At 38.3% G+C, this 25,342-nt stretch overlaps 1 protein-coding gene across 4 annotated transcripts in view; it reads right to left on the bottom strand.

The window, feature by feature from the left end:
- Positions 1-10,637: 10,637 nt before the first annotated feature.
- Positions 10,638-25,342, bottom strand: part of LOC144980376 (uncharacterized) — a 33,668-nt gene continuing 18,963 nt past the window's right edge. Inside the window, exons 12-19 of one of the 4 annotated variants that reach the window (XR_013646878.1) lie at positions 25,005-25,342; positions 22,708-22,944; positions 21,020-21,127; positions 19,069-19,206; positions 15,257-15,444; positions 13,177-14,182; positions 12,328-13,105; positions 10,638-12,266 (exon numbers count right to left, since the gene is read on the bottom strand). The exon at positions 25,005-25,342 is cut by the window's right edge and continues 53 nt beyond it. Coding sequence is in view for 1 of the 4 variants with exons in the window: in XM_078928080.1 (XP_078784206.1) it covers positions 13,920-14,182; positions 15,257-15,444; positions 19,069-19,206; positions 21,020-21,127; positions 22,708-22,944; positions 25,005-25,342 (1,272 nt within the window). In the remaining 3 variants the exon portion in view is untranslated. Of the gene's footprint in view, positions 14,183-15,256; positions 15,445-19,068; positions 19,207-21,019; positions 21,128-22,707; positions 22,945-25,004 lie in introns of all 4 variants that reach the window. The other 3 variants (XR_013646879.1, XR_013646877.1, XM_078928080.1) reach the window with 3 other exon arrangements.

Below are 25,342 nucleotides of genomic sequence, written 5' to 3'. Positions count from 1 at the left end.
TAAAAAAAATAAAAGGATAATTCTGTATCAAAATGACCAATAACTTTGCCACCAAATACACAATAGACTATTCAGGCACAACTAGCAAAACTACATATCACATGTATAAGGTAATGGAATGGGGTGGGGAAGGGGGGGGGGGGGGGGGGGGGGGGGGGGGGGAGGGAGGTAGTACAATTAATTTTCCGACCTAACTTCCTTTTGGCAATCGTTAAAGAAAAATTCACCTTTTTAATCCCCCATTTTTTTTTCTTACCATTCTCATCATTTTTGAAAATCGGAATTTAAAATTAAAATTAAAAGACAATGGCGGAATAGAGTGGAAAAAGAAAAGTGAAAATAGGAAATGATTCCGCCAAAACTGGAAGGGTTGGCAGGTATGTTATATCCAGGCGCCTGTTAAATCCAGATTCCACTATAGATAGATCGAAGTTGACGTCACTCAGGTCTTTGTTATCGTTTTTTGCCATCCACGATTCTCACTAAACTGTATTAACCAGACTATAAACGTTCATGGTTACACCTAGTTTTGTGTGTTGGTCCGTTATACTTCCGGATGGCAATGTTGTGAACTTATTAGCCAAGCGCATACCATCTATAAATTTGATTTTTATCATGTAAACAACTGTGACATGTCTTACCATTTCGAGACCATAGGAGGCACCAGCAACGAAGATGAAGTGGATGAGAACACACACAAAACACACCAGATATTGATCTAGATTCGAAGGTCATGGGTTCAAGCCCTCTGTTCCGGCACTTAATTTTTTTTTTAAGTTGAAAGGCACCTAGGAGCAATGACCTTGGGTGTGGTCCAGTCCCTTTCGGTTTCAGAGTGTAAGGAGTAAATGGGACTCGTTCAAATAGGAAACAAAAGTAGATTACAAGAGCACACTATTCCTATCATTGTACTTAGTGTGAGATTTCAAGAGCACACTATTCCTATCATTGTACTTAGTGTGAGATTCCAAGAGCACACTATTCCTATCATTGTACTTAGTGTGAGATTCCAAGAGCACACTATTCCTATCATTGTACTTAGTGTGAGATTCCAAGAGCACACTATTCCTATCATTGTACTTAGTGTGAGATTCCAAGAGCACACTATTCCTATCATTGTACTTAGTGTGAGATTCCAAGAGCACACTATTCCTATCATTGTACTTAGTGTGAGATTCCAAGAGCACACTATTACTATCATTGTACTTAGTGTGAGATTCCAAGAGCACACTATTACTATCATTGTACTTAGTGTGAGATTCCAAGAGCACAATATTAGGTACTATCATTGTACTTAGTGTGAGATTCCAAGAGCACACTATTACTATCATTGTACTTAAGTGTGAGATTCCAAGAGCACACTATTACTATCATTGTAGGTAGTGTGAGATCGTCAAAAAGTATCACCCTGACATAAGCACAGGATCCTACTAATACTAAGCTGAATGCACTCAAATGTTTACAAAACATACTCAAAATAAAAACAGTACAAAACAGATGATTGAAAAGGAAATAAAATAATTTTAATCTATCTTCTAAAACTGTAGCGGATACATTTGACTGCCTCCCTCTCAGTCTCAGACAAACAAATACAATCTATCTTCTAAAACTGTAGCTGATACATTTGACTGCTTCCGTCTCAGTCTCAGACAAACAAATACAATCTATCTTCTAAAACTGTAGCTGATACATTTGACTGCCTCCCTCTCCGTCTCAGACAAACAAATACAATCTATCTTCTAAAACTGTAGCTGATACATTTGACTGCCTCCCTCTCCGTCTCAGACAAACAAATACAATCTATCTTCTAAAACTGTAGCTGATACATTTGACTGCTTCCGTCTCAGTCTCAGACAAACAAATACAATCTATCTTCTAAAACTGTAGCTGATACATTTGACTGCCTCCCTCTCCGTCTCAGACAAACAAATACAATCTATCTTCTAAAACTGTAGCTGATACATTTGACTGCCTCCGTCTCAGTCTCAGACAAACAAATACAATCTATCTTCTAAAACTGTAGCTGATACATTTGACTGCCTCCCTCTCCGTCTCAGACAAACAAATACAATCTATCTTCTAAAACTGTAGCTGATACATTTGACTGCCTCCGTCTCAGTCTCAGACAAACAAATACAATCTATCTTCTAAAACTGTAGCTGATACATTTGACTGCCTCCCTCTCCGTCTCAGACAAACAAAAACAATCTATCTTCTAAAACTGTAGCTGATACATTTGACTGCCTCCCTCTCAGTCTCAGACAAACAAATACAATCTATCTTCTAAAACTGTAGCTGATACATTTGACTGCCTCCGTCTCAGTCTCAGACAAACAAATACAATCTATCTTCTAAAACTGTAGCTGATACATTTGACTGCCTCCCTCTCCGTCTCAGACAAACAAATACAATCTATCTTCTAAAACTGTAGCTGATACATTTGACTGCCTCCCTCTCCGTCTCAGACAAACAAATACAATCTATCTTCTAAAACTGTAGCTGATACATTTGACTGCTTCCGTCTCAGTCTCAGACAAACAAATACAATCTATCTTCTAAAACTGTAGCTGATACATTTGACTGCCTCCCTCTCCGTCTCAGACAAACAAATACAATCTATCTTCTAAAACTGTAGCTGATACATTTGACTGCCTCCGTCTCAGTCTCAGACAAACAAATACAATCTATCTTCTAAAACTGTAGCTGATACATTTGACTGCCTCCCTCTCCGTCTCAGACAAACAAATACAATCTATCTTCTAAAACTGTAGCTGATACATTTGACTGCCTCCCTCTCAGTCTCAGACAAACAAATACAATCTATCTTCTAAAACTGTAGCTGATACATTTGACTGCCTCGTCTCAGTCTCAGACAAACAAATACAATCTATCTTCTAAAACTGTAGCTGATACATTTGACTGCCTCCCTCTCCGTCTCAGACAAACAAATACAATCTATCTTCTAAAACTGTAGCTGATACATTTGACTGCCTCCCTCTCAGTCTCAGACAAACAAATACAATCTATCTTCTAAAACTGTAGCTGATACATTTGACTGCCTCCCTCTCCGTCTCAGACAGACAAACAAATACAATCTATCTTCTAAAACTGTAGCTGATACATTTGACTGCCTCCGTCACAGTCTCAAACAAACAAATACAATCTATCTTCTAAAACTGTAGCTGATACATTTGACTGCCTCCGTCACAGTCTCAGACAAACAAATACAATCTATCTTCTAAAACTGTAGCTGATACATTTGACTGCCTCCGTCACAGTCTCAGACAAACAAATACAATCTATCTTCTAAAACTGTAGCTGATTCATTTGACTGCCTCCCTCTCCGTCTCAGACAGACAAACAAATACAATCTATCTTCTAAAACTGTAGCTGATACATTTGACTGCCTCCCTCTCCGTCTCAGACAGACAAACAAATACAATCTATCTTCTAAAACTGTAGCTGATACATTTGACTGCCTCCCTCTCCGTCTCAGACAGACAAACAAATACAATCTATCTTCTAAAACTGTAGCTGATACATTTGACTGCCTCCGTCACAGTTTCAGACAAACAAATACAATCTATCTTCTAAAACTGTAGCTGATACATTTGACTGCCTCCCTCTCAGTCTCAGACAAACAAATACAATCTATCTTCTAAAACTGTAGCTGATACATTTGACTGTCTCCGTCTCCGTCTCAGACAAACAAATACAATCTATCTTCTAAAACTGTAGCTGATACATTTGACTGCCTCCGTCTCAGTCTCAGACAAACAAATACAATCTATCTTCTAAAACTGTAGCTGATACATTTGACTGCCTCCTCTCCGTCTCAGACAAACAAATACAATCTATCTTCTAAAACTGTAGCTGATACATTTGACTGCCTCCGTCATCAGTCTCAGACAAACAAATACAATCTATCTTCTAAAACTGTAGCTGATACATTTGACTGCCTCCGTCTCAGTCTCAGACAAACAAATACAATCTATCTTCTAAAACTGTAGCTGATACATTTGACTGCCTCCGTCTCGTCTCAGACAAACAAATACAATCTATCTTCTAAAAAATGTAGCTGATACATTTGACTGCCTCCTCTCAGTCTCAGACAAACAAATACAATCTATCTTCTAAAACTGTAGCTGATACATTTGACTGCCTCCTCTCCGTCTCAGACAGACAAACAAATACAATCTATCTTCTAAAACTGTAGCTGATACATTTGACTGCCTCCGTCGTCTAGACAAACAATACAATCTATCTTCTAAATGTAGCTGATACATTTGACTGCCTCTCCGTTAGCAAAAAATACAATCTCTTCTAAATGTAGCTGATACATTTGACTGCTCCTCGTCTAGACAAAAAATACAATCTATCTCTAAAACTGTAGCTGATACATTTGACTGCTCTCCGTCTCAGACAAACAAATACAATCTATCTTCTAACGTAGCTGATACATTTGATGCTCCTCTCGTTCAGACAAACAAATACAATCTTCTTCTAAATGTAGCTGATACATTTGATGCCTCTCTCGTCTCAAAAACAAATACAATTATCTCTAAAACGTAGGTACATTTGACTGCTCTCTAGTTCAACAACAAACATCTATCTTCTAAAACTGTAGCTGATACATTTGACTGCTCCTCTCGTCTAGACAAAAAATACAATTATCTTCTAAACTGTAGCTGATACATTTGACTGCCTCCTCGTCTCAGACAAACAAATACATCTATCTTCTAAAATGTAGCTGATAATTTGACTGCTCCGTTAGTTAGACAAACAAATACAATCTATTTCTAAACTGTGCTGATACATTTGATGCCTCCTCCGTCTCAGACAAAAAACAATCTATCTTCTAAAACTGTAGCTGATACATTTGACTGCCTCCGTCTCCAGTCTCAGACAAACAAATACAATCTATCTTCTAAAACTGTAGCTGATACATTTGACTGCCTCCCTCTCAGTCTCAGACAAACAAATACAATCTATCTTCTAAAACTGTAGCTGATACATTTGACTGCCTCCGTCTCGTCTCAGACAAACAAATACAATCTATCTTCTAAAACTGTAGCTGATACATTTGACTGCCTCCGTCTCAGTCTCAGACAAACAAATACAATCTATCTTCTAAAACTGTAGCTGATACATTTGACTGCCTCCCTCTCCGTCTCAGACAAACAAATACAATCTATCTTCTAAAACTGTAGCTGATACATTTGACTGCTCCTCCGTCCAGTCTCAGACAAACAAATACAATCTATCTTCTAAAACTGTAGCTGATACATTTGACTGCCTCCGTCCAGTCTCAGACAAACAAATACAATCTATCTTCTAAAACTGTAGCTGATACATTTGACTGCCTCCGTCTCGTCTCAGACAAACAAATACAATCTATCTTCTAAAACTGTAGCTGATACATTTGACTGCCTCCTCTCGTCTCAGACAAACAATACAATCTATCTTCTAAAACTGTTAGCTGATACATTTGACTGCCTCCCTCTCGTCTCAGACAAAAACAAATACAATCTATCTTCTAAAACTGTAGCTGATACATTGACTGCCTCCCTCTCGTCTCAGACAAACAAATACAATCTATCTTCTAAAACTGTAGCTGATACATTTGACTGCCTCCGTCCGTCTCAGACAAACAAATACAATCTATCTTCTAAAACTGTAGCTGATACATTTGACTGCCCCCTCTCGTCTCAGACAAACAAATACAATCTATCTTCTAAAACTGTAGCTGATACATTTGACTGCCTCCCTCTCGTCTCAGACAAACAAATACAATCTATCTTCTAAACTGTAGCTGATACATTTGACTGCCTCCCGTCTCGTCTCAGACAAACAAATACAATCTATCTTCTAAAACTGTAGCTGATACATTTGACTGCCTCCTCTCAGTCTCAGACAAACAAATACAATCTATCTTCTAAAACTGTAGCTGATACATTTGACTGCCTCCTCTCGTCTCAGACAAACAAATACAATCTATCTTCTAAAACTGTAGCTGATACATTTGACTGCCTCCCTCAGTCTCAGACAAACAAATACAATCTATCTTCTAAAACTGTAGCTGATACATTTGACTGCCTCCGTCTCAGTCTCAGACAAACAAATACAATCTATCCCCTTTTTTTTTTTACTGCTCCTCTCCGTCTCAGACAAACAAAATACAATCTATCTTCTAAAACTGTAGCTGATACATTTGACTGCCTCCCTCTCCGTCTCAGACAAACAAATACAATCTATCTTCTAAACTGTAGCTGATACATTTGACTGCTCCGTCTCGTCTCAGACAAACAAATACAATCTATCTTCTAAAACTGTAGCTGATACATTTGACTGCCTCCCTCTCCGTCTCAGACAAACAAATACAATCTATCTTCTAAAACTGTAGCTGATACATTTGACTGCCTCCGTCTCAGTCTCAGACAAACAAATACAATCTATCTTTAAAACTGTACTGCTGTACATTTGACTGCCTCCTCTCAGTCTCAGACAACAAATACAATCTATCTTCTAAAACTGTAGCTGATACATTTGACTGCCTCTCTCGTCTCAGACAAACAATACAATTATCTTCTAAATGTAGCTGATACATTTGCTGCTCTCCGTCAGACAAACAATACAATCTTCTCTAAATGTAGCTGTCATTGATGCCTCGTCGAAAATACAATCTATCTTCTAAAAGTAGGATACATTTGATTCTCTCGTCTCAGACAACAATCAATTTTTCTAAACGTAGTGATAATTTGACTGCTCCCGTACAAAATCTATCTTCTAACTGTGTGTATTGACTGCTCTCTCGTCAGACACAATACATCTCTAATGTAGCTGATACATTTGACTGCCTCCTCTCCGTCTCAGACAACAAATACAATCTATCTTCTAAACTGTAGCTGATACATTTGACTGCCTCCGTCTCAGTCTCAGACAAACAAATACAATCTATCTTCTAAAACTGTAGCTGATACATTTGACTGCCTCCGTCCAGTCTCAGACAAACAAATACAATCTATCTTCTAAAACTGTAGCTGATACATTTGACTGCCTCCTCCAGTCTCAGACAAACAAATACAATCTATCTTCTAAAACTGTAGCTGATACATTTGACTGCCTCCTCTCGTCTCAGACAAACAAATACAATCTATCTTCTAAAACTGTAGCTGATACATTTGACTGCCTCCCTCTCCGTCTCAGACAAACAAATACAATCTATCTTCTAAAACTGTAGCTGATACATTTGACTGCCTCCCTCTCCGTCTCAAGACAAACAAATACAATCTATCTTCTAAAACTGTAGCTGATACATTTGACTGCTCCGTCACAGTCTCAGACAAACAAATACAATCTATCTTCTAAAACTGTAGCTGATACATTTGACTGCCTCCCTCTCGTCTCAGACAAACAAATACAATCTATCTTCTAAAACTGTAGCTGATACATTTGACTGCCTCCGTCTCCGTCTCAGACAAACAAATACAATCTATCTTCTAAAACTGTAGCTGATACATTTGACTGCCTCCGTCTCAGTCTCAGACAAACAAATACAATCTATCTTCTAAAACTGTAGCTGATACATTTGACTGCCTCCCTCTCGTCTCGTCTAGACAAACAAATACAATCTATCTTCTAAAACTGTAGCTGATACATTTGACTGCCTCCTCTCCAGTCTCAGACAAAACAAATACAATGCTATCTTCTTAAAACTGTAGCTGATACATTTGACTGCCTCCCTCTCCAGTCTCAGACAAACAAATACAATCTATCTTCTAAAACTGTAGCTGATACATTTGACTGCCTCCGTCATCAGTCTCAGACAAACAAATACAATCTATCTTCTAAAACTGTAGCTGATACATTTGACTGCCTCCGTCTCAGTCTCAGACAAACAAATACAATCTATCTTCTAAAACTGTAGCTGATACATTTGACTGCCTCCGTCTCACGTCTCAGACAAACAAATACAATCTATCTTCTAAAACTGTAGCTGATACATTTGACTGCCTCCCTCTCCGTCTCAGACAAACAAATACAATCTATCTTCTAAAACTGTAGCTGATACATTTGACTGCCTCCCTCTCCGTCTCAGACAAACAAATACAATCTATCTTCTAAAACTGTAGCTGATACATTTGACTGCCTCCGTCTCGTCTCAGACAAACAAATACAATCTATCTTCTAAAACTGTAGCTGATACCTAATTTGACTGCCTCCGTCTCCCGTCTCAGACAAACAAATACAATCTATCTTCTAAACTGTAGCTGATACATTTGACTGCCTCCGTCTCAGTCTCAGACAAACAAATACAATCTATCTTCTAAAACTGTAGCTGATACATTTGACTGCCTCCGTCTCCGTCTCAGACAAACAAATACAATCTATCTTCTAAAACTGTAGCTGATCCTACATTTGACTGCCTCCGTCTCCGTCTCAGACAAACAAATACAATCTATCTTCTAAAACTGTAGCTGATACATTTGACTGCCTCCGTCTCAGTCTCAGACAAACAAATACAATCTATCTTCTAAAACTGTAGCTGATATACATTTGACTGCCTCCGTCTCAGTCTCAGACAAACAAATACAATCTATCTTCTAAAACTGTAGCTGATACCTACATTTGACTGCCTCCGTCTCCGTCTCAGACAAACAAATACAATCTATCTTCTAAAACTGTAGCTGATACCTACATTTGACTGCCTCCGTCTCCGTCTCAGACAAACAAATACAATCTATCTTCTAAAACTGTAGCTGATACATTTGACTGCCTCCGTCTCAGTCTCAGACAAACAAATACAATCTATCTTCTAAACCTGTAGCTGATACATTTGACTGCCTCCGTCTCCGTCTCAGACAAACAAATACAATCTATCTTCTAAAACTGTAGCTGATACCTACATTTGACTGCCTCCGTCTCCGTCTCAGACAAACAAATACAATCTATCTTCTAAAACTGTAGCTGATACATTTGACTGCCTCCGTCTCAGTCTCAGACAAACAAATACAATCTATCTTCTAAAACTGTAGCTGATACATTTGACTGCCTCCGTCTCAGTCTCAGACAAACAAATACAATCTATCTTCTAAAACTGTAGCTGATACATTTGACTGCCTCCGTCTCAGTCTCAGACAAACAAATACAATCTATCTTCTAAAACTGTAGCTGATACATTTGACTGCCTCCGTCTCCGTCTCAGACAAACAAATACAATCTATCTTCTAAAACTGTAGCTGATACCTACATTTGACTGCCTCCGTCTCCGTCTCAGACAAACAAATACAATCTATCTTCTAAAACTGTAGCTGATACCTACATTTGACTGCCTCCGTCTCCGTCTCAGACAAACAAATACAATCTATCTTCTAAAACTGTAGCTGATACCTACATTTGACTGCCTCCGTCTCCGTCTCAGACAAACAAATACAATCTATCTTCTAAAACTGTAGCTGATACCTACATTTGACTGCCTCCGTCTCCGTCTCAGACAAACAAATACAATCTATCTTCTAAAACTGTAGCTGATACCTACATTTGACTGCCTCCGTCTTCGTCTCAGACAAACAAATACAATCTATCTTCTAAAACTGTAGCTGATACCTACATTTGACTGCCTCCGTCTCCGTCTCAGACAAACAAATACAATCTATCTTCTAAAACTGTAGCTGATACCTACATTTGACTGCCTCCGTCTCCGTCTCAGACAAACAAATACAATCTATCTTCTAAAACTGTAGCTGATACCTACATTTGACTGCCTCCGTCTCCGTCTCAGACAAACAAATACAATCTATCTTCTAAAACTGTAGCTGATACCTACATTTGACTGCCTCCCTCTCAGACAAACAAATACAGCAGACTCCGGATAAGACGATGCCCATGGGAACAGGGGGGAAAATCGACTTAACCGAAAATCAACTGAACTGGAGTTTAACCAAAATGAGAAAAAAATGCATGTGAACAAAGCAAGCCAATCTAGAATAAGTATGACCCTTCATGTCGCGTTTTTCACTGACGTTGCTTGGTCACGTTGAATTGACAAGAGAAGTAGAGGTCCCGGTAGCAGTCTTCAGAGGTTCTTTCTTATCCCCAATAGCCCCAAAGAGGAATCAGAATACATAAAAATCGGAATTTGAGATCAAAAAGCGGAATCAACTTACTGCCATTGACTATGACATGCTTTGCAACAGAAAATGTAACAGACAACCCAAAAGTACTCAAATGATAAAATACAATATGTGTAAAAATGTGCAGGTTGTGTAAAGACTAAAAAGGGGGTCAAATAATAATAGAGGACACACAGGTCCCAGCAGTCTCAGAGCAAAGCATTGAATGGATGGATTTAACCTTGTCAGGACCCTCTTCCCCCTCCCTCCACACAGGTCCCAGCAGTCTCAGAGCAAAGCATTGAATGGATGGATTTAACCTTGTCAGGACCCTCTTCCCCCTCCCCCCCTCCCCCCCCCCCCCCCCCCCCCCAGCGACATCGACTTATGTGAAGTTTTTTGGGGTTTTTTTAACAATGTTATATAGGAAGAAGAGGGAGGAACCAAGAAAAAAAATCGACTTGGGTAAAAATCGACTTCGGCAGCGTCGACATATCCAGAGTGCACTGTAATAGGAACAATGAGTCAGTGATTGATAAGGCTGTTTATTGTAAAACAATCTACATGCATTTATGACATGGCGGTTTTTTGCATCGCTTGCAAAATATCACTGATTATGATTTGCATTGAGGCCGCAAAATCTGCAATTATTTGCAAATTTTCGAGATTTTTCAAAGAAAAAAAAATGATAATAATATTGGGGAAAAAAAAACAAACATTAATAATAAAAAAAGACGAGTTTTTTTTTTCTCTTTTAATTTGATAGCTCATGAAGAATGTGAATGATAATTAATCAAGAGTAGTTTCATTCTTACTCTCATTTTCTTCTTTTTTTTACTGGCGCTGATATGACCTTACATTTGTTGCAAGCGCCGTGAAACCCTTAAAAACAAACGAATACCTTTCTCTTTCATGAACGAATTATTGGTTTTTAGGAAAATTAATTGAAATTTTTTTGCAAATTTCGCTGTTTTTAGCTTGCATTTGGTGCAAAGTATTTTGTGACAGACTAGCATCCAATCTAAAGGGTAGAAGGCAATTTTAGCAATGTGTATATTGCTACAGAAACCAAAATTTAATCCAGTGCTGTGAGTCTTTGATGGACGATTTATCAGTGCTGATGGTGATAAAAAGGCAAAAAGGAGGAGAAAAAATTATGAATAATTTTCTTTACGTCACATGTTTACTTCACCAACCCCCACTTTTAGAGACATTGAGATGATAAACTACTCTAGCTATCTTCTGGATAGTGGGGAAACTGCGCCAGTTTGTTCCACCACACATCAAATCTCTCAAATCCAGAAAATTTGATTGAGGAAAATGTCATTTTTTTAAATGGAGGAAATTCTTCATCTGACACAAAAATCGCGGATTTCCGCGGATCCGAGGAAAACCATCAGCACTGATTTATGACTGAATTTGGGGGTCCGGTAGTTCAGTTGGTAAAGCATTCGCTTCACACACAAAGGGGGGTGAGAGCAATTCCGGGTGCAGTCCAGATTTTTTCTGACTTAATGCTAACCCAGCCGTGATTGGATAGCTGGGTCTGTCAGATGGTGGAAAGTACTTTGCGATAGACTAGCATCCTATCCAAAGGATAGCAAGCAATTGCTATTGTCCATTTCACACTATAGAGCCCAATAAATTTACATTTACTGACTTTGACCCAGGCCTTCCCTTCCCTTGACTAAAATTGGAGAAAATCCAAGGAAGTCTCGGGTTCAACACTGTCAATTGTAATATGCAAAAATGATGAAAACAGCATAAAAAAAAGAACAAATACCGAACAAGGAATGTTTCGTATTGAAAACCCTTCTTCAGCAAACAACAAATACTAAATAATGAAACCATAAATCGGCCTAAATCACTTAAAGCACAGATCGATATCCGTTGTGTATCGGGTTTTTATGTCATGTATTTATCTTCTTATTCTTAGTGTTTTAGGTTGTAGATTGAAGAAGGGTTTTGAGCCCGAAATGTTCCGTGTTTGGTAATAAATTGTCCATTTTTTAAAAGTTAATCATGCATTCATTTTTGTTGATTACTTTTCAGTGTCCATTGCTTGTAGCAGCCTAGTCTAGCATCCCTGGCAAAATGCTATTTCACTCACTGACTGCCTCTAGACTCTAGACTGGACTATTGCAACTCACTCCTCTACGGGTCGGGTCGCCAATAATAATAAACTCGATTACAAGACTGGACTATTGCAACTCACTCCTCTACGGGTCCGGTCGCCAATAATAATATATTACAAGACTGCAGCTACTTCAAAATAAAGCTGCTTGTCATTTTACGAAACAAAAAAAGCCAGGTCACATGACTCCAGTCTTGCAGAGGTTGCGTTGGCTTCCCATGAAGAAGCCGATTGGCTTCCAAACTTGCCTGGACTGCGATTAGCTTCCAAACTTGCCTGGACTGCGATTAGCTTCCAAACTTGCCTGGACTGTAACTGTTTTAACTCACTCAATCCTAGAGATTTTCGCCACTTTTCAAAATTGGAAAAAAAATGTACCTATTGAAAATGAGCATATACATAGATAGTTTTATTCAACTACCATTAACATGTAAAAATTAAGAACATTAGCTTTGTTTTGACTGTTTTAAAGGGTTTTACGGCGCCTTCAACGCATGTAGGTCATATCAGCGCCAGTAAAAAGGAAGAAAATGGGATAGTAAAAAGTTCTAGAATTACAATTAAAGCACCCAAGAAAAGGTAAGACAAAGGGGAATTGGTTCAAATAAGGAACAGATGTAGATTCCAAGAGCATACTATCAAAGTACTTAGTTAATATAAAGAAAATATAATACAGGACATAACAGAGAGATGATTTATAATGAAAAAAATATCATCTCCCAAAACTAATTATACATTTGACTGTTTCCCTCCCAGGACAGGACAAAACCAAGTACCCTAATCCCATTCCAAGGCAAAGACAGAAAGCAAGTTTGAAAACAGATATAGGGGAATAGAAGACACAGTACCTCCCTGTCCACTATGGGAGGTCAGGAACCCCACCCAGAGATATAGGGGGATAGAAGACATAGTAAAAGTCTCCCTGCCCACAATGGGAGGTCAGGAACCCCACCCAGAACATTAGCTTTGATACTACGTCTATAATTTGCCTCAGAAAAATGTAATAAATAGGCATGGGGTAAAAGTAACCCGTGTAAACTACGGATATAGTCGGTGTTAGGGTTGGGTGAGTTAACTACAGGTATAGTCGGTGTTAGGGTTGAGTGAGTTAAGAGCAACCAAAGCAATGCTCCCAGCTACTCTTCTTTCTATCTGCAATCCGAATCGCTCTCTCCACTCATCTACTTCTCTGTACTTGAACTGTTTGATTCCCGAGTCAGATTTTTCATGACGTGCTTTTGCACATTCTGCTCCCTCAATGTAGAATGTTCTTTCAGCCGACATCAGACACAGTAATTCTCTGTCCTCCTTTCAAGTCTCTTTGAAGACAGAGAACTTCATTTCAGTTTTCTGTGAGTGATTTTATTGAATGATTTATATGATCGCATGTACATATAGATAGTATGCGCTTGGCTTAGAAGCTCACAACATTGCCATCCGGAAGTACAAGGCAAAAACACACAAAACTGTGTGTAACTGTGAACGTTTATAGTCTGGTTAATACATTTTAGTGAGAATTACTCATAAACGCGGATGGCAAAAAACAATAACAAAGATCTGAGTGATGCCAAATTCATTCTATCAATATGTATAAGCGTTTCCGAGCACGTTTGGTGGAGAGGGGCCCTATAGAAATTACACATTATCAGTATTATTATTTCCATTTACATCAATTAACTTTCACTCAAATCTTCCCTGGACTTTAAAAATTGGAGAAAGTCCAAGAAATATTCGGGTTCCACACTGTCGGCCATGTTGTCGAAATGCGTTAACGCTTCTTCAACGATTTCTATGTCAAAGTTATTATCAACGCCGAGCTGTTTTAAATTGGGCTTTTGGTCAAAAACTCCTGAATTGGAGGGTGGCTGGTTGGGTCTGGACGCCTGTGAAGAAGTCTTGTGTGGGTGAGCTGATGGGTGAAATGTGTTTGAGACATCTGAAAAGATACAAATATAATAGGATGATTGTCACCCTCCTTTCCCACCACTCCTTCTTCTCCTCATACTTCATATACAGTTCACTCCCTCTCCTTTCCCACTCCTTCTCCTCATACTTCATAGACAGTTCACTCCCTCTCCTTCTTCTTCTCCTCATACTTCATATACAGTTCACTCCCTTCTCCATCTTCTTCTCCTCATACTTCATAGACAGTTCACTCCCTCTCCTTCTTCTTCTCCTCATACTTCATATACAGTTCACTCCCTTCTCCATCTTCTTCTCCTCATACTTCATAGACAGTTCACTCCCTCTCCTTCTTCTTCTCCTCATACTTCATATACAGTTCACTCCCTTCTCCATCTTCTTCTCCTCATACTTCATATACAGTTCACTTCCTCTCCATCTTCTTCTCCACCTACTTTGTATTCTCTTCCGCCAATTCTACAAAGATATTTTCAAATCCTCTGACCACGAAGAAAAACTTTTGGCAGCTGTATCTCTTAGATCTGGCATAAAGTATTTCCTTCCACCCCTCGTATTGGAAAACCCTATCACTTCTTAGTAAATACAAAATTGTTAAATAATGCTTTGAAGGTGTTGAATAAAAAGCTTTATTCAACGACTGCAGAATTTTTTCATTGGTTGAAAATAAGGTGTAAAATAAGATGAAAAAGACAGCTGGTTGGAAACTAAAAATAATCTTTTGGTGCGTATGATTCGAAATCCAACAGTTTTATTTTTTGGGTCAAATTGTCATTCAAGCAGAAGGAGAAAAACACAAATTATGGCGAATCAAAGCACTTCAACCTTACAATAGGTCACGAAATATCTAAGAATCTTATGTGAAGGGGTGGAATATGAATAAACATATTCTTTCATTTCTATTTATTTACTAAACACGTAATATTTTTATCGTGCAATAACACATACTCACAAGCTCATAGTGTTATTTGGCAGGATAAAACTAATTTGTTAAATAAATACAAAGAAATAAAAGAATCGTATAATAAACTATACCAGAATTATATAGCTATGGAAATAGACGACTGTTAAAACAGCTTTTTTGACTTACGGGTTGCAGATGGTTGGGTCGTGTGTACAGATGGTTGGGTCGTGTGTACAGATGGTTGGGTCGTGTGTACAGATGGTTGGGTCGTGTGTACAGATGGTTGGGTCGTGTGTACGTTTTGGCGATCGAAATAAATCTTTCTATATTTGGCAGGTGGTTCTTGGTTAACATGGGAGGTGGGTAGTCTGTGACTGAAACAGACAAAATAACTAAGACTAAGAAAGGGAGAAAAACAAACTTTTAGGCCCCGGCTACATAAGCCTCTTTGGCTCAATAAATCTCGTTGAATATGACATTAAATTCCTTAGATCCTATATTCAGGACTTTGAAGCATTATAGATCATGCTGAAGAGTAATTATTTATTTCTAAGCTATTTAAAGTGACTTTTTCTCTTTTCCCTTGGGAATTTTTTTCAAATTTTTGAAACCTTCGGTTGGCAGCTCTTGGAAAGCGACAATTTTAACACAGCCTCATATCAAATCAAGTCTGTATAAATACTAGGTCTACTTAATCCTTATGGCAAAAGAACTAAGAACTGTGCGGCTATGTGGTCTAGTAGTGTGACACTCGCTTTCACATCGGAAGGTCCTGGGTTCGAGCCCTGCTCGGTGCATAGTTGAGTCCTTGGAAAAGGCTCCTTACTCACATTCTCTCATCACACTCAGGTGTAAAATGAGTACCTGGTGTTAACAACGTTGTCTCTGTCAAAAAAAAAAATGGTAATATTGCCTAACAGATGACAGGCAAACCTGTCAACCTTCCAAGAATGAAAAGTGTATTTTGTTCGCATGCATGGAAAAAAGTGTGCACTACGAAAAAAAATTATATAAAAGCAAACACCAAACCCAAATCAAAATAAACTCTGATTTTCATCATTCAAACACTCATTTGCAGCAATCTCTATTATCAGTTTATCGAGAAACTAATACTTAATGACCATTTTAAATTAGTAGGCCTATAAGGCTCAGAAATTATTTCGAAACACTCACAAAAATGACCAAAAGACCCCAAACATGTTGGTAGTATTGATGCTAGTGTCAGTGGAAGAAGTGGTGGTTGTTGTAGCAATGGTGCTCTAGTGGTGGTGGTGATGATAATGAAGCTGTGGTAGTGGTGGTGGTAGAAGTGACGTGGTGGTGGTTGTGACAGTGACAATGTTGTGATGGCAGTTGTAGAAGTGATGATGCCATGATGGTGAGGTAAGGGATGCTGATGTGGGGATGATTTTGTTGATGTACGAAATGAAGATGTGATGGTGATATACATCTGCAGGCACAGTAAATCAGTTATGAGACAAAATATTTGGGAGCGCGGTCTTCAATTCAATGGTTTACATTTTGCAACAGTGGTATAGGTTATCGAATGATCCATCTCTCTCTCTTTTTTTTTTTTTTTGGGGGGGGGGGGAGAGGGGGGGGGTGTTGAGCATTCACTACTCCTCCTCCTACTACTACTACAACTACTACAACCAGTACTACAACTATTACTACTACCACTACTACTACTACAACTACTACAACCATTACTACAACTATTACTACTACCACTACTACTACTACAACTACTACAACCATTACTACAACTCTTACTACTACCACTACTACTACTACAACTACTACAACCAGTACAACTATTACTACTACCACTACTACTACTACAACTACTACAACCAGTACAACTATTACTACTACCACAACTACTACTACTACTACAACTACTACAACCAGTACTACAACTATTACTACTACCACTACTACTACTACAACTACTACAACCAGTACAACTATTACTACTACCACTACTACTACTACAACTACTACAACCAGTACAACTATTACTACTACCACTACTACTACTACTACTACAACTACTACAACCAGTACTACAACTATTACTACTACCACTACTATTACTACAACTACTACAACCATTACAACTATTACTACTACCACTACTACTACTACAACTACTACAACCAGTACAACTATTACTACTACCACTACTACTACTACTACTACTACTACAACTACTACAACCAGTACAACTATTAGTACTACCACTACTACTACTACTACTACTACTACAACTACTACAACCAGTACAACTATTACTACTACCACTACTACTACTACTACTACTACTACTACTACTACTACAACTACTACAACCAGTACAACAACTATTACTAGTACCACTACTACTACATACTACTAATACTATTACTTTTGGTCAAATGATGGGAAATTCACAAGTATGCAAGATTCAAAGACAAGTTAAATACTTCTAAAATGGTTTGAACCAAATACCGTTCCTAAAGCTGCCCACTTTGTAATTTAAAAAAAAAAAAAATCAAGACTCGTATCAAATAATAAAGGAAAAAAAAGATCATTATAAATTTTATAAATCAAAATAGAGTAATTTTAGTTATTATAAAGGGAAATAACTTACATTTAAGCTTATTAGCAATACAGTTTTTAATTGAAGGCTTCATAGTCAAAGACGTATGTTCAATTTAATTTTCACTTTAAATTTTCTATTTAATAAGTGGCAAAAGCTTAAATGTTGTCTGAGACTATTTAAAGTATAAAATAAGCTTATTTGCATAATCCTATGCAAATCCTCAAAAAGGTATGAGGAAAATATTGGTGAAAACCGGCATCATATAACTAACTGAAATGATAACAATAGTACTAAATGAGATGCATCATTCATTCAGAAACACGGACGACACAGTTGTGTGTATCGTTGCATCAAATGTATCAACATCAACATCATTAAATTACATTGAGCTTTATATAGGGCAATATCCACTAAACGTGCTCAAAGCGCTTTACAAGGGGTCCCTGGTCACCAGCAACATTTAACATGTAGGACGGGACAATATTACAATTTTTCGGACAAAGACAACGCTGTTAACGGCCAGGTACTCATTTTACACCTGAGTACAGTGAGAGAATGTGAGTAAAGAGCCTTTTCCAAGGACTCAACTATGCGCTGAGTGCGAGGTTCGAACCCAGGACCTTCCGATCCGAAAGGGAGTGTCATACCACTAGACCACATAGCCGCACATCAAATATTTGTTTAAATCGTACTAATCCTTTGGGATCATATCGATGTATTTGGGTCCAAAAATCGTACTAATCCTTTGGGATCATATCGATGTATTTGGGTCCAAAAATCGTACTAATCCTTTGGGATCATATCGATGTATTTGGGTCCAAAAATCGTACTAATCCTTTGGGATCATATCGATGTATTTGGGTCCAAAAATCGTACTAATCCTTTGGGATCATATCGATGTATTTGGGTCCAAAAATCGTACTAATCCTTTGGGATCATATCCATGTATTTGGGTCCAAAAATCGTACTAATCCTTTGGGATCATATCGATGTATTTGGGTCCAAAAATCGTACTAATCCTTTGGGATCATATCGATGTATTTGGGTCCAAAAATCGTACTAATCCTTTGGGATCATATCCATGTATTTGGGTCCAAAAACCGTACTAATCTTTTGGGATCATATCCATGTATTTGGGTCCAAAAATCCTACTTAAATGCGCGAAATCGTACAGGTTGACAGGTCTTCGTCATGTCTCGTTCTACATGTAACGTGTTGCTGTTGGACAGGAACCCTTTGTAAAGCGCTTTTGAGCACATTTAGTGGATATTGCGCTATATAAAAGCTCTAGCTTTTTAAACATTTTTTATTTTTTTAAAACTTTCCACTTATTCTCGACAAAGAGCCCACGACAATTTTGGTAATCAGACCTACAAAATAGTGAACATTGTTCTCAACCTATCTTGACCCCTACCAGTTCAGAGCGACTTGGGTGACATCAACAGTTTTGGTCGTCTTGCCAGCCAGGAACTCGTCCAAAGTGGGTCCGTCTTGTCCCAGGGGATCATCGGGAGGCATGAAAATGTCCCCGACAAAAATATAAGGCAGAAGTCTGAAAGTAAGGGGGAGATAAATTCCATCTATTAATGATGTTGACAAGGGGAGATAAACCCATGGATCCTAAATCCATCTATTAGTATTAGTGTCTGTAGACAAAGGGAGATAAACCCATCGATTAGTGTCTGTAGACAAGGGGAGATAAATCCATCTATTAGTATCTGTAAACAAGGGGAGATAAATCCATCTATTAGTGTCCGCATACAAGGGGAGATAAATCCATCTATCAGTCTATGTTTCTGTTTTAAATTAGAGTTGAGTTTTAAATAACAGATTCAAGGGAAAACCTTCTGTTTCTAGAATCTAAGGCAGAAGACTGGTAAAGGTGGAGGCATCTCACACAAATAGGAAAGAAAGGGTCAGGCGAGGTGGCCCAATCGTATGACTAGAAGGCAGAAGTCTGTACAATAAAAGGCACATCACACTTAAATAATTTAACATCAATCCCAGGTGCAGTCGAGATTCTTATCCGACCCCCTGTCCACCAAGAAGTGATTGGGCAGCTGGGTCTGTTTGATCTGGCAGATAAACTCTGGCTCCATGAGCCTAATAGCTCTGAATGACTGCTCTTTTTTTTTCTTGATCTCATGGCCCAGCCTGATATTGTTAAATGAAATCTCTCGGATAAAGGTTACCATGTGTAAGGCCAAATCCAATTCTTTGAGGCCAAATCCAATTCTTCGAGGCCAAATCCAATTCTTCAAAGCCAAGTCCAATTCTTTGAGACCAAATCCAATTCTTTGAGGCCAAATCCAATTCTTCGAGGCCAAATCCAATTCTTCGAGGCCAAATCCAATTCTTCGAGGCCAAATCCAATTCTTCGAGGCCAAATCCAATTCTTTGAGGCCAAATCCAATTCTTCAAAGCCAAATCCAATTCTTCGAGGCCAAACCCAATTCTTTGAGGCCAAATCCAATTCTTCAAAGCCAAATCCAATTCTTCGAGGCCAAATCCAATTCTTCGAGGCGAAACCCAATTCTTTGAGGCCAAATCCAATTCTTCAAAGCCAAATCCAATTCTTCGAGGCCAAATCCAATTCTTCGAGGCCAAATCCAATTCTTCGAGGCCAAATCCAATTCTTCGAGGCCAAATCCAATTCTTTGAGGTCAAATCCAATTCTTTGAGGCCAAATCCAATTCTTCAAAGCCAAATCCAATTCTTCAAAGCCAAATCCAATTCTTCCATCATTTTAAAGGTTCCTTTTTTTTTGGTTGGCTTTTTGTTTGTTTTTTTTTTTTTTTTAATTTTCTATATTATTTTTTATTTGTTGCTTTATCTTTTTTTTTTTTTTTTTTTTTTTCAGACCTAACATAAGATCTAGAATTGGTTACAGGTGACAAAGAAATTAAAATACATTCCTTCCAAAAAGCCGGAAAGCCAGACGAAGCCGGAAAGCCAGACGAAGCCGGAAAGCCAGACGAAGCCGGAAAGCCAGACGAAGCCGGAAAGCCAGGAGCAATGTGGCTCAGTGGTACGGTCTTTGCTTCGTACCCGAAAGGTACCGAGTTCGATCACCCGCCGCTGGCTACGTGGCCTTGAGCAAGTCATCTCGCTCTAGCTCAAATTGCGGCGCTGCCATGTGGCTGACGTCTGGGTTATTCCAGTCTTCCCTTGGAATAGATTCTAGAGACGAATTTCTCCTATGGGATGAATAAAGGGAATTTTATTATTTTTATTTATCAATTTTAAAAAAATTATTTTATTTAAATCTAGCACTGCCATATTTGTAAATCAGTGGACTCGTTTTTAATTGACTATTTCAAGTACTTAATTAATAAATATTATAGAAAAGTCATGAATCTGCTCACCTGGTCTCAATCAATTCTTTATAACAGGGCTTGACATGGAGCATGTCTCTGAACTGGTCATTGGACACCACAATGCCTTTCTGTACGTCAGCCAAGTTGAGTATAAATCTATAGGGTAAAGGTGTAACAAAAAGAAACTTAGAACTCATGGCTTGACATGGAGCATGTCTTGTCTAAACTGGTCATAGGACACCACAATGCCTTTGTGTACGTCAGCCAAGTTGAGTATAAATCTATAGGGTAAAGGTGTAACAAAAAGAAACTTAGAACTCATGGCTTGACATGGAGCATGTCTCTAAATTAAAAAAAAAACAAACAGATTATTACACGCATTGTCAAATTAAAATAAATGGCTGACTTTTAAAATCAGGAAATAAAAATAAAAAGAGACTGATTTATTTTTTTAATTAAAAAAACCCAACCTGTTCTATGACTCAATGGAGAGAGAGGTTTTAGAAGATCATACGTACGTATCCTACATCTATCACATGATCATTCTCATATACGTATCCTACATCTATCACATGATCATTCTCATTTACGTATCCTACATCTATCACATGATCATTCTCATTTATATATCATACATCTATCACATGATCATTCTCATTTACATATCATACATCTATCACATGATCATTCTCATATACGTATCCTACATCTATCACATGATCATTCTCATTTACGTATCCTACATCTATCACATGATCATTCTCATTTATATATCATACATCTATCACATGATCATTCTCATTTACATATCATACATCTATCACATGATCATTCTCATTTACATACGTATCATACATCTATCACATGATCATTCTCATTTACATATCATACATCTATCACATGATCATTCTCATTTACATACGTATCATACATCTATCACATGTTCATTCTCATTTACATATCATACATCTATCACATGATCATTCTCATATACGTATCATACATCTATCACATGTTCACTCTCATTTACATATCATACATCTATCACATGATCATTCTCATTTAACATACAATTAGTACATCATTACAAATCCATACATCAGTTTGTCTGCATCATATGATGTATTCACATGTTTGTCCTTTGTGTTATCAGCTGAGGAAGGGTATTGAGACCAAAACAACAGGAGAAAATGCTTAAACAGGCCAGGTACTCATTTTACGCCTGAATGCAGTGAGAGACTCAACTTTGCGCCACCCAAAATGGAACTCCATATAAGGACTGACCAATCCAATGGCGAGTCATACGACGGTACCAAAAAAAACAAACATATCAAGCATTTATATAACGCAATATCCACTAAACATGCTCAAAGCACTTTACAAAAAGTCTCCAGCCAACAGCAACACTTGAAAGAGTTACTCCAGCATGAAATAGTCGAGTTTGATCATTTTTCCAGTTTAAAAATGATAAAGAAATTGAATTTTGGACTTTCGAAATTTTCCCCCTGTAGGACGAGACACGACACCTGTTAGGCGATATTATGATTTATTTTCCGGACAGAGACAATGCTAGGAACACTCAATTCTACACCTGAGTACAGTGAGAGAATGTGAGTAAAGAGCATTTTACAAGGAATCAACTATGCGCTACTACTCAGGACTCGAACCCAGGACCTTCCAATCCAAAGGCGAGTGTCATTACCACCAGGCCACATAGCCACACAATCAGATAATACCTGTCGTCATAACAGCAGATTACTTTCCCTGTTTCCAGTCGTCTGCTGGGCGTGACTTTCAGATAACCGTCTGCTTTCAACTGCTCCAAGATAGGAATATCACTCATCGGCATGCCCTTCCCAAGCAGATGTCCCAGGGTTCCCGAGATGAATGCCGTGACCTTGTGACCCCTGGACAGGAAGTAATCGATGCAAATCTTGATGCCCTTTAGGGAGTAACTCTTGGAGTTGCCGTGCCTGGGTTAAAAAAAAAAAAAAAAATTTTTAATGTTTGATTAATTAAAAATAAAAACCAAGAGAAAAATAAACTTTAAAAAATAGGAATTTTGGTCATGATGATAGCTCAGTTGGTAGAGCACTCACTTCACATGCAGAGGGACCAAGATCAACCCTGGGTGAAGTCAATATTTGTTCCCGACCCTCTTCCCCCCCCCCTTTTTTTTTTTTTTGTCGTCCAAGCAATGAATGACAGGGAAGCTGGGTCTGATAGATCTGGTGTGGAAAGTAATTTGCGATAGGTTAGCGTCCTATCCAAAGGGTAGCAACCAATTGCTATTATCCATTTTGCCAGGATTATATCAGCTCCATGGTCTTATTGGCTTTACAGGGTTCGAATTCACTTGTGACAAGAAAATAATCCAGGAACTTCTCAAGGGGAGATAAGATTTTCCGAGAGAAACAAAACAAATTTCCTGTATAAAATACTTAAAACTACCACCATCTACAGTAGATTGGGTCTACAGAAAAATAAAAAAAAAAAAGTACTTGAGCATTTCCATATAAAGCTATATTCACTAATTGGATTCAATAGTCTGACGTCACGTCCGCCCAGCAACCAGCAGCTTGGTTCTAAACAAAGAAAATCTGTACTTTTTTTCTTCATGCTGGCTAGAACTTTTTCACATGTCAATTGAGCAGAATGTATAAAAGTCAAAAACATGATCAGATTAACGTTTTTCTCCTCTATATACACTTTTATGCTGGTCGGAGAAGTTTTTCATCATGGCGTCCGCCATTGTTCCGATAGTTTAGAACTAGTTACTAAGTTACCATGCGTCATTACGAGGGAAGTGACGTCACGGCTATTGAAGCGTATTGTAAAATCATGGGGTCTCCAGCCAACAACAACACTTAACATGTAGGACGAGTCATGATGCCTGTTAGGAGATATTACACTTTTTCCGACAGAGACAATGCTGTTATCTGCCAGGTACTCATTTTACACCAGAGTGAGAATGTGAGTAAAGAGTATATTCCAAGGACTGAACTCTGCACTTCTGGTCGAAAGCCGAGTGTCACATCACCAAGACCGCATAGCCGCACGCAATCCGTTTCCCCTTTGTCAAGAAAACAAGATGAATGAAACACAAAAGACAAATTCATCTTGAGTGTTTCATTCATGTTGAGTGTTTCATTCATTGTTGTTTATTCATGTTGAGTGTTTCATTCATTGTTGTTTATTCATGTTGAGTGTTTCATTCATCGTTGTTTATTCATGTTGAGTGTTTCATTCATTGTTGTTTATTCATGTTGAGTGTTTCATTCATTGTTGAGTGTTTCATTCATCATTGTTTATTCATGTTGAGTGTTTCATTCATCGTTGTTTATTCATGTTGAGTGTTTCATTCATTGTTGTTTATTCATCTTGAGTGTTTCATTCATTGTTGTTTATTCATCTTGAGTGTTTCATTCATGTTGAGTGTTTCATTCATCATTGTTTATTCATCTTGAGTGTTTCATTCATGTTGAGTGTTTCATTCATTGTTGTTTATTCATCTTGAGTGTTTCATTCATCGTTTATTCATCTTGAGTGTTTCTTTCATCGTTGTTTATTCTTCTTTAACCTTTAATTCATCATGTTCGTTGACAAAGGGGAAACCCGAAACGTCCACATTATCTGTCTTCATTCATTAAATGAAAGCGTCCATTCCATTTCATTATTGTTATTTAAATCTTCGAGCTTCAAACAGCAACGTTTGCATCACTTGTGCGACTATGTGGTCTTGTGGTATGACACTCGCTTTCAGAAGGTCCTGGGTTCGAGCCTCACTCGGCGCATGAGTCCTTGGAAAAGGCTATTTATTCACATTGTCTCACCAAACCCAGGTGTAAAATGAGTACCTGGCCGTTAATAGCGTTGTCTCTGTCCGAAAAAATTATATCGCCTAACAGGCGATATCTAAATCTAGACCTTGACCTAAATGTTAAATGTTGCTGTTGGACCCTTTGGACCCTTTGTAAAGCGCTTTGACCACGTTTAGTGGATAATGCACTATACCAAAGAGCTCATTCCTTACGTCATAGCCACGTTGTTGCCATCTATCACGATGTGCCTCAACTCTTCTTTCTTGTCTTCATTACAAGACGGGTGGGAAGGAAGAGTGACCGTCTCTTCATCTTGTCCTGACACTGGCCAATGATGGCCGGGTGGCCCGGCATTCGGCAATGACCTATACTGGGCGTGTATTGATGGAACACTGGGTGCAGTAGAGCTCTCTTCAAGGCCGACTGACAACATTTCTTCTTCTTGAGTCCCACCAGGCAGTGACTGGGTGGAGTTACTCGATAAGCTCGAGGCATCAGGACATGGATGGGATGAAATCTGCGAGTTTCCCTTTGTTGAAGTTGACACATC

The sequence above is a fragment of the Berghia stephanieae genome, chromosome 9 (assembly GCF_034508935.2).
Source record: "Berghia stephanieae isolate SIO BIC M18660-M18661 chromosome 9, UCSD_Bste_1.3, whole genome shotgun sequence".
Taxonomy (NCBI): Eukaryota; Metazoa; Mollusca; class Gastropoda; order Nudibranchia; family Aeolidiidae; genus Berghia; species Berghia stephanieae.
The sequence above is the reverse complement of the archived record's forward strand: the minus strand, read 5'-3'. Positions and strand labels throughout refer to the sequence as shown.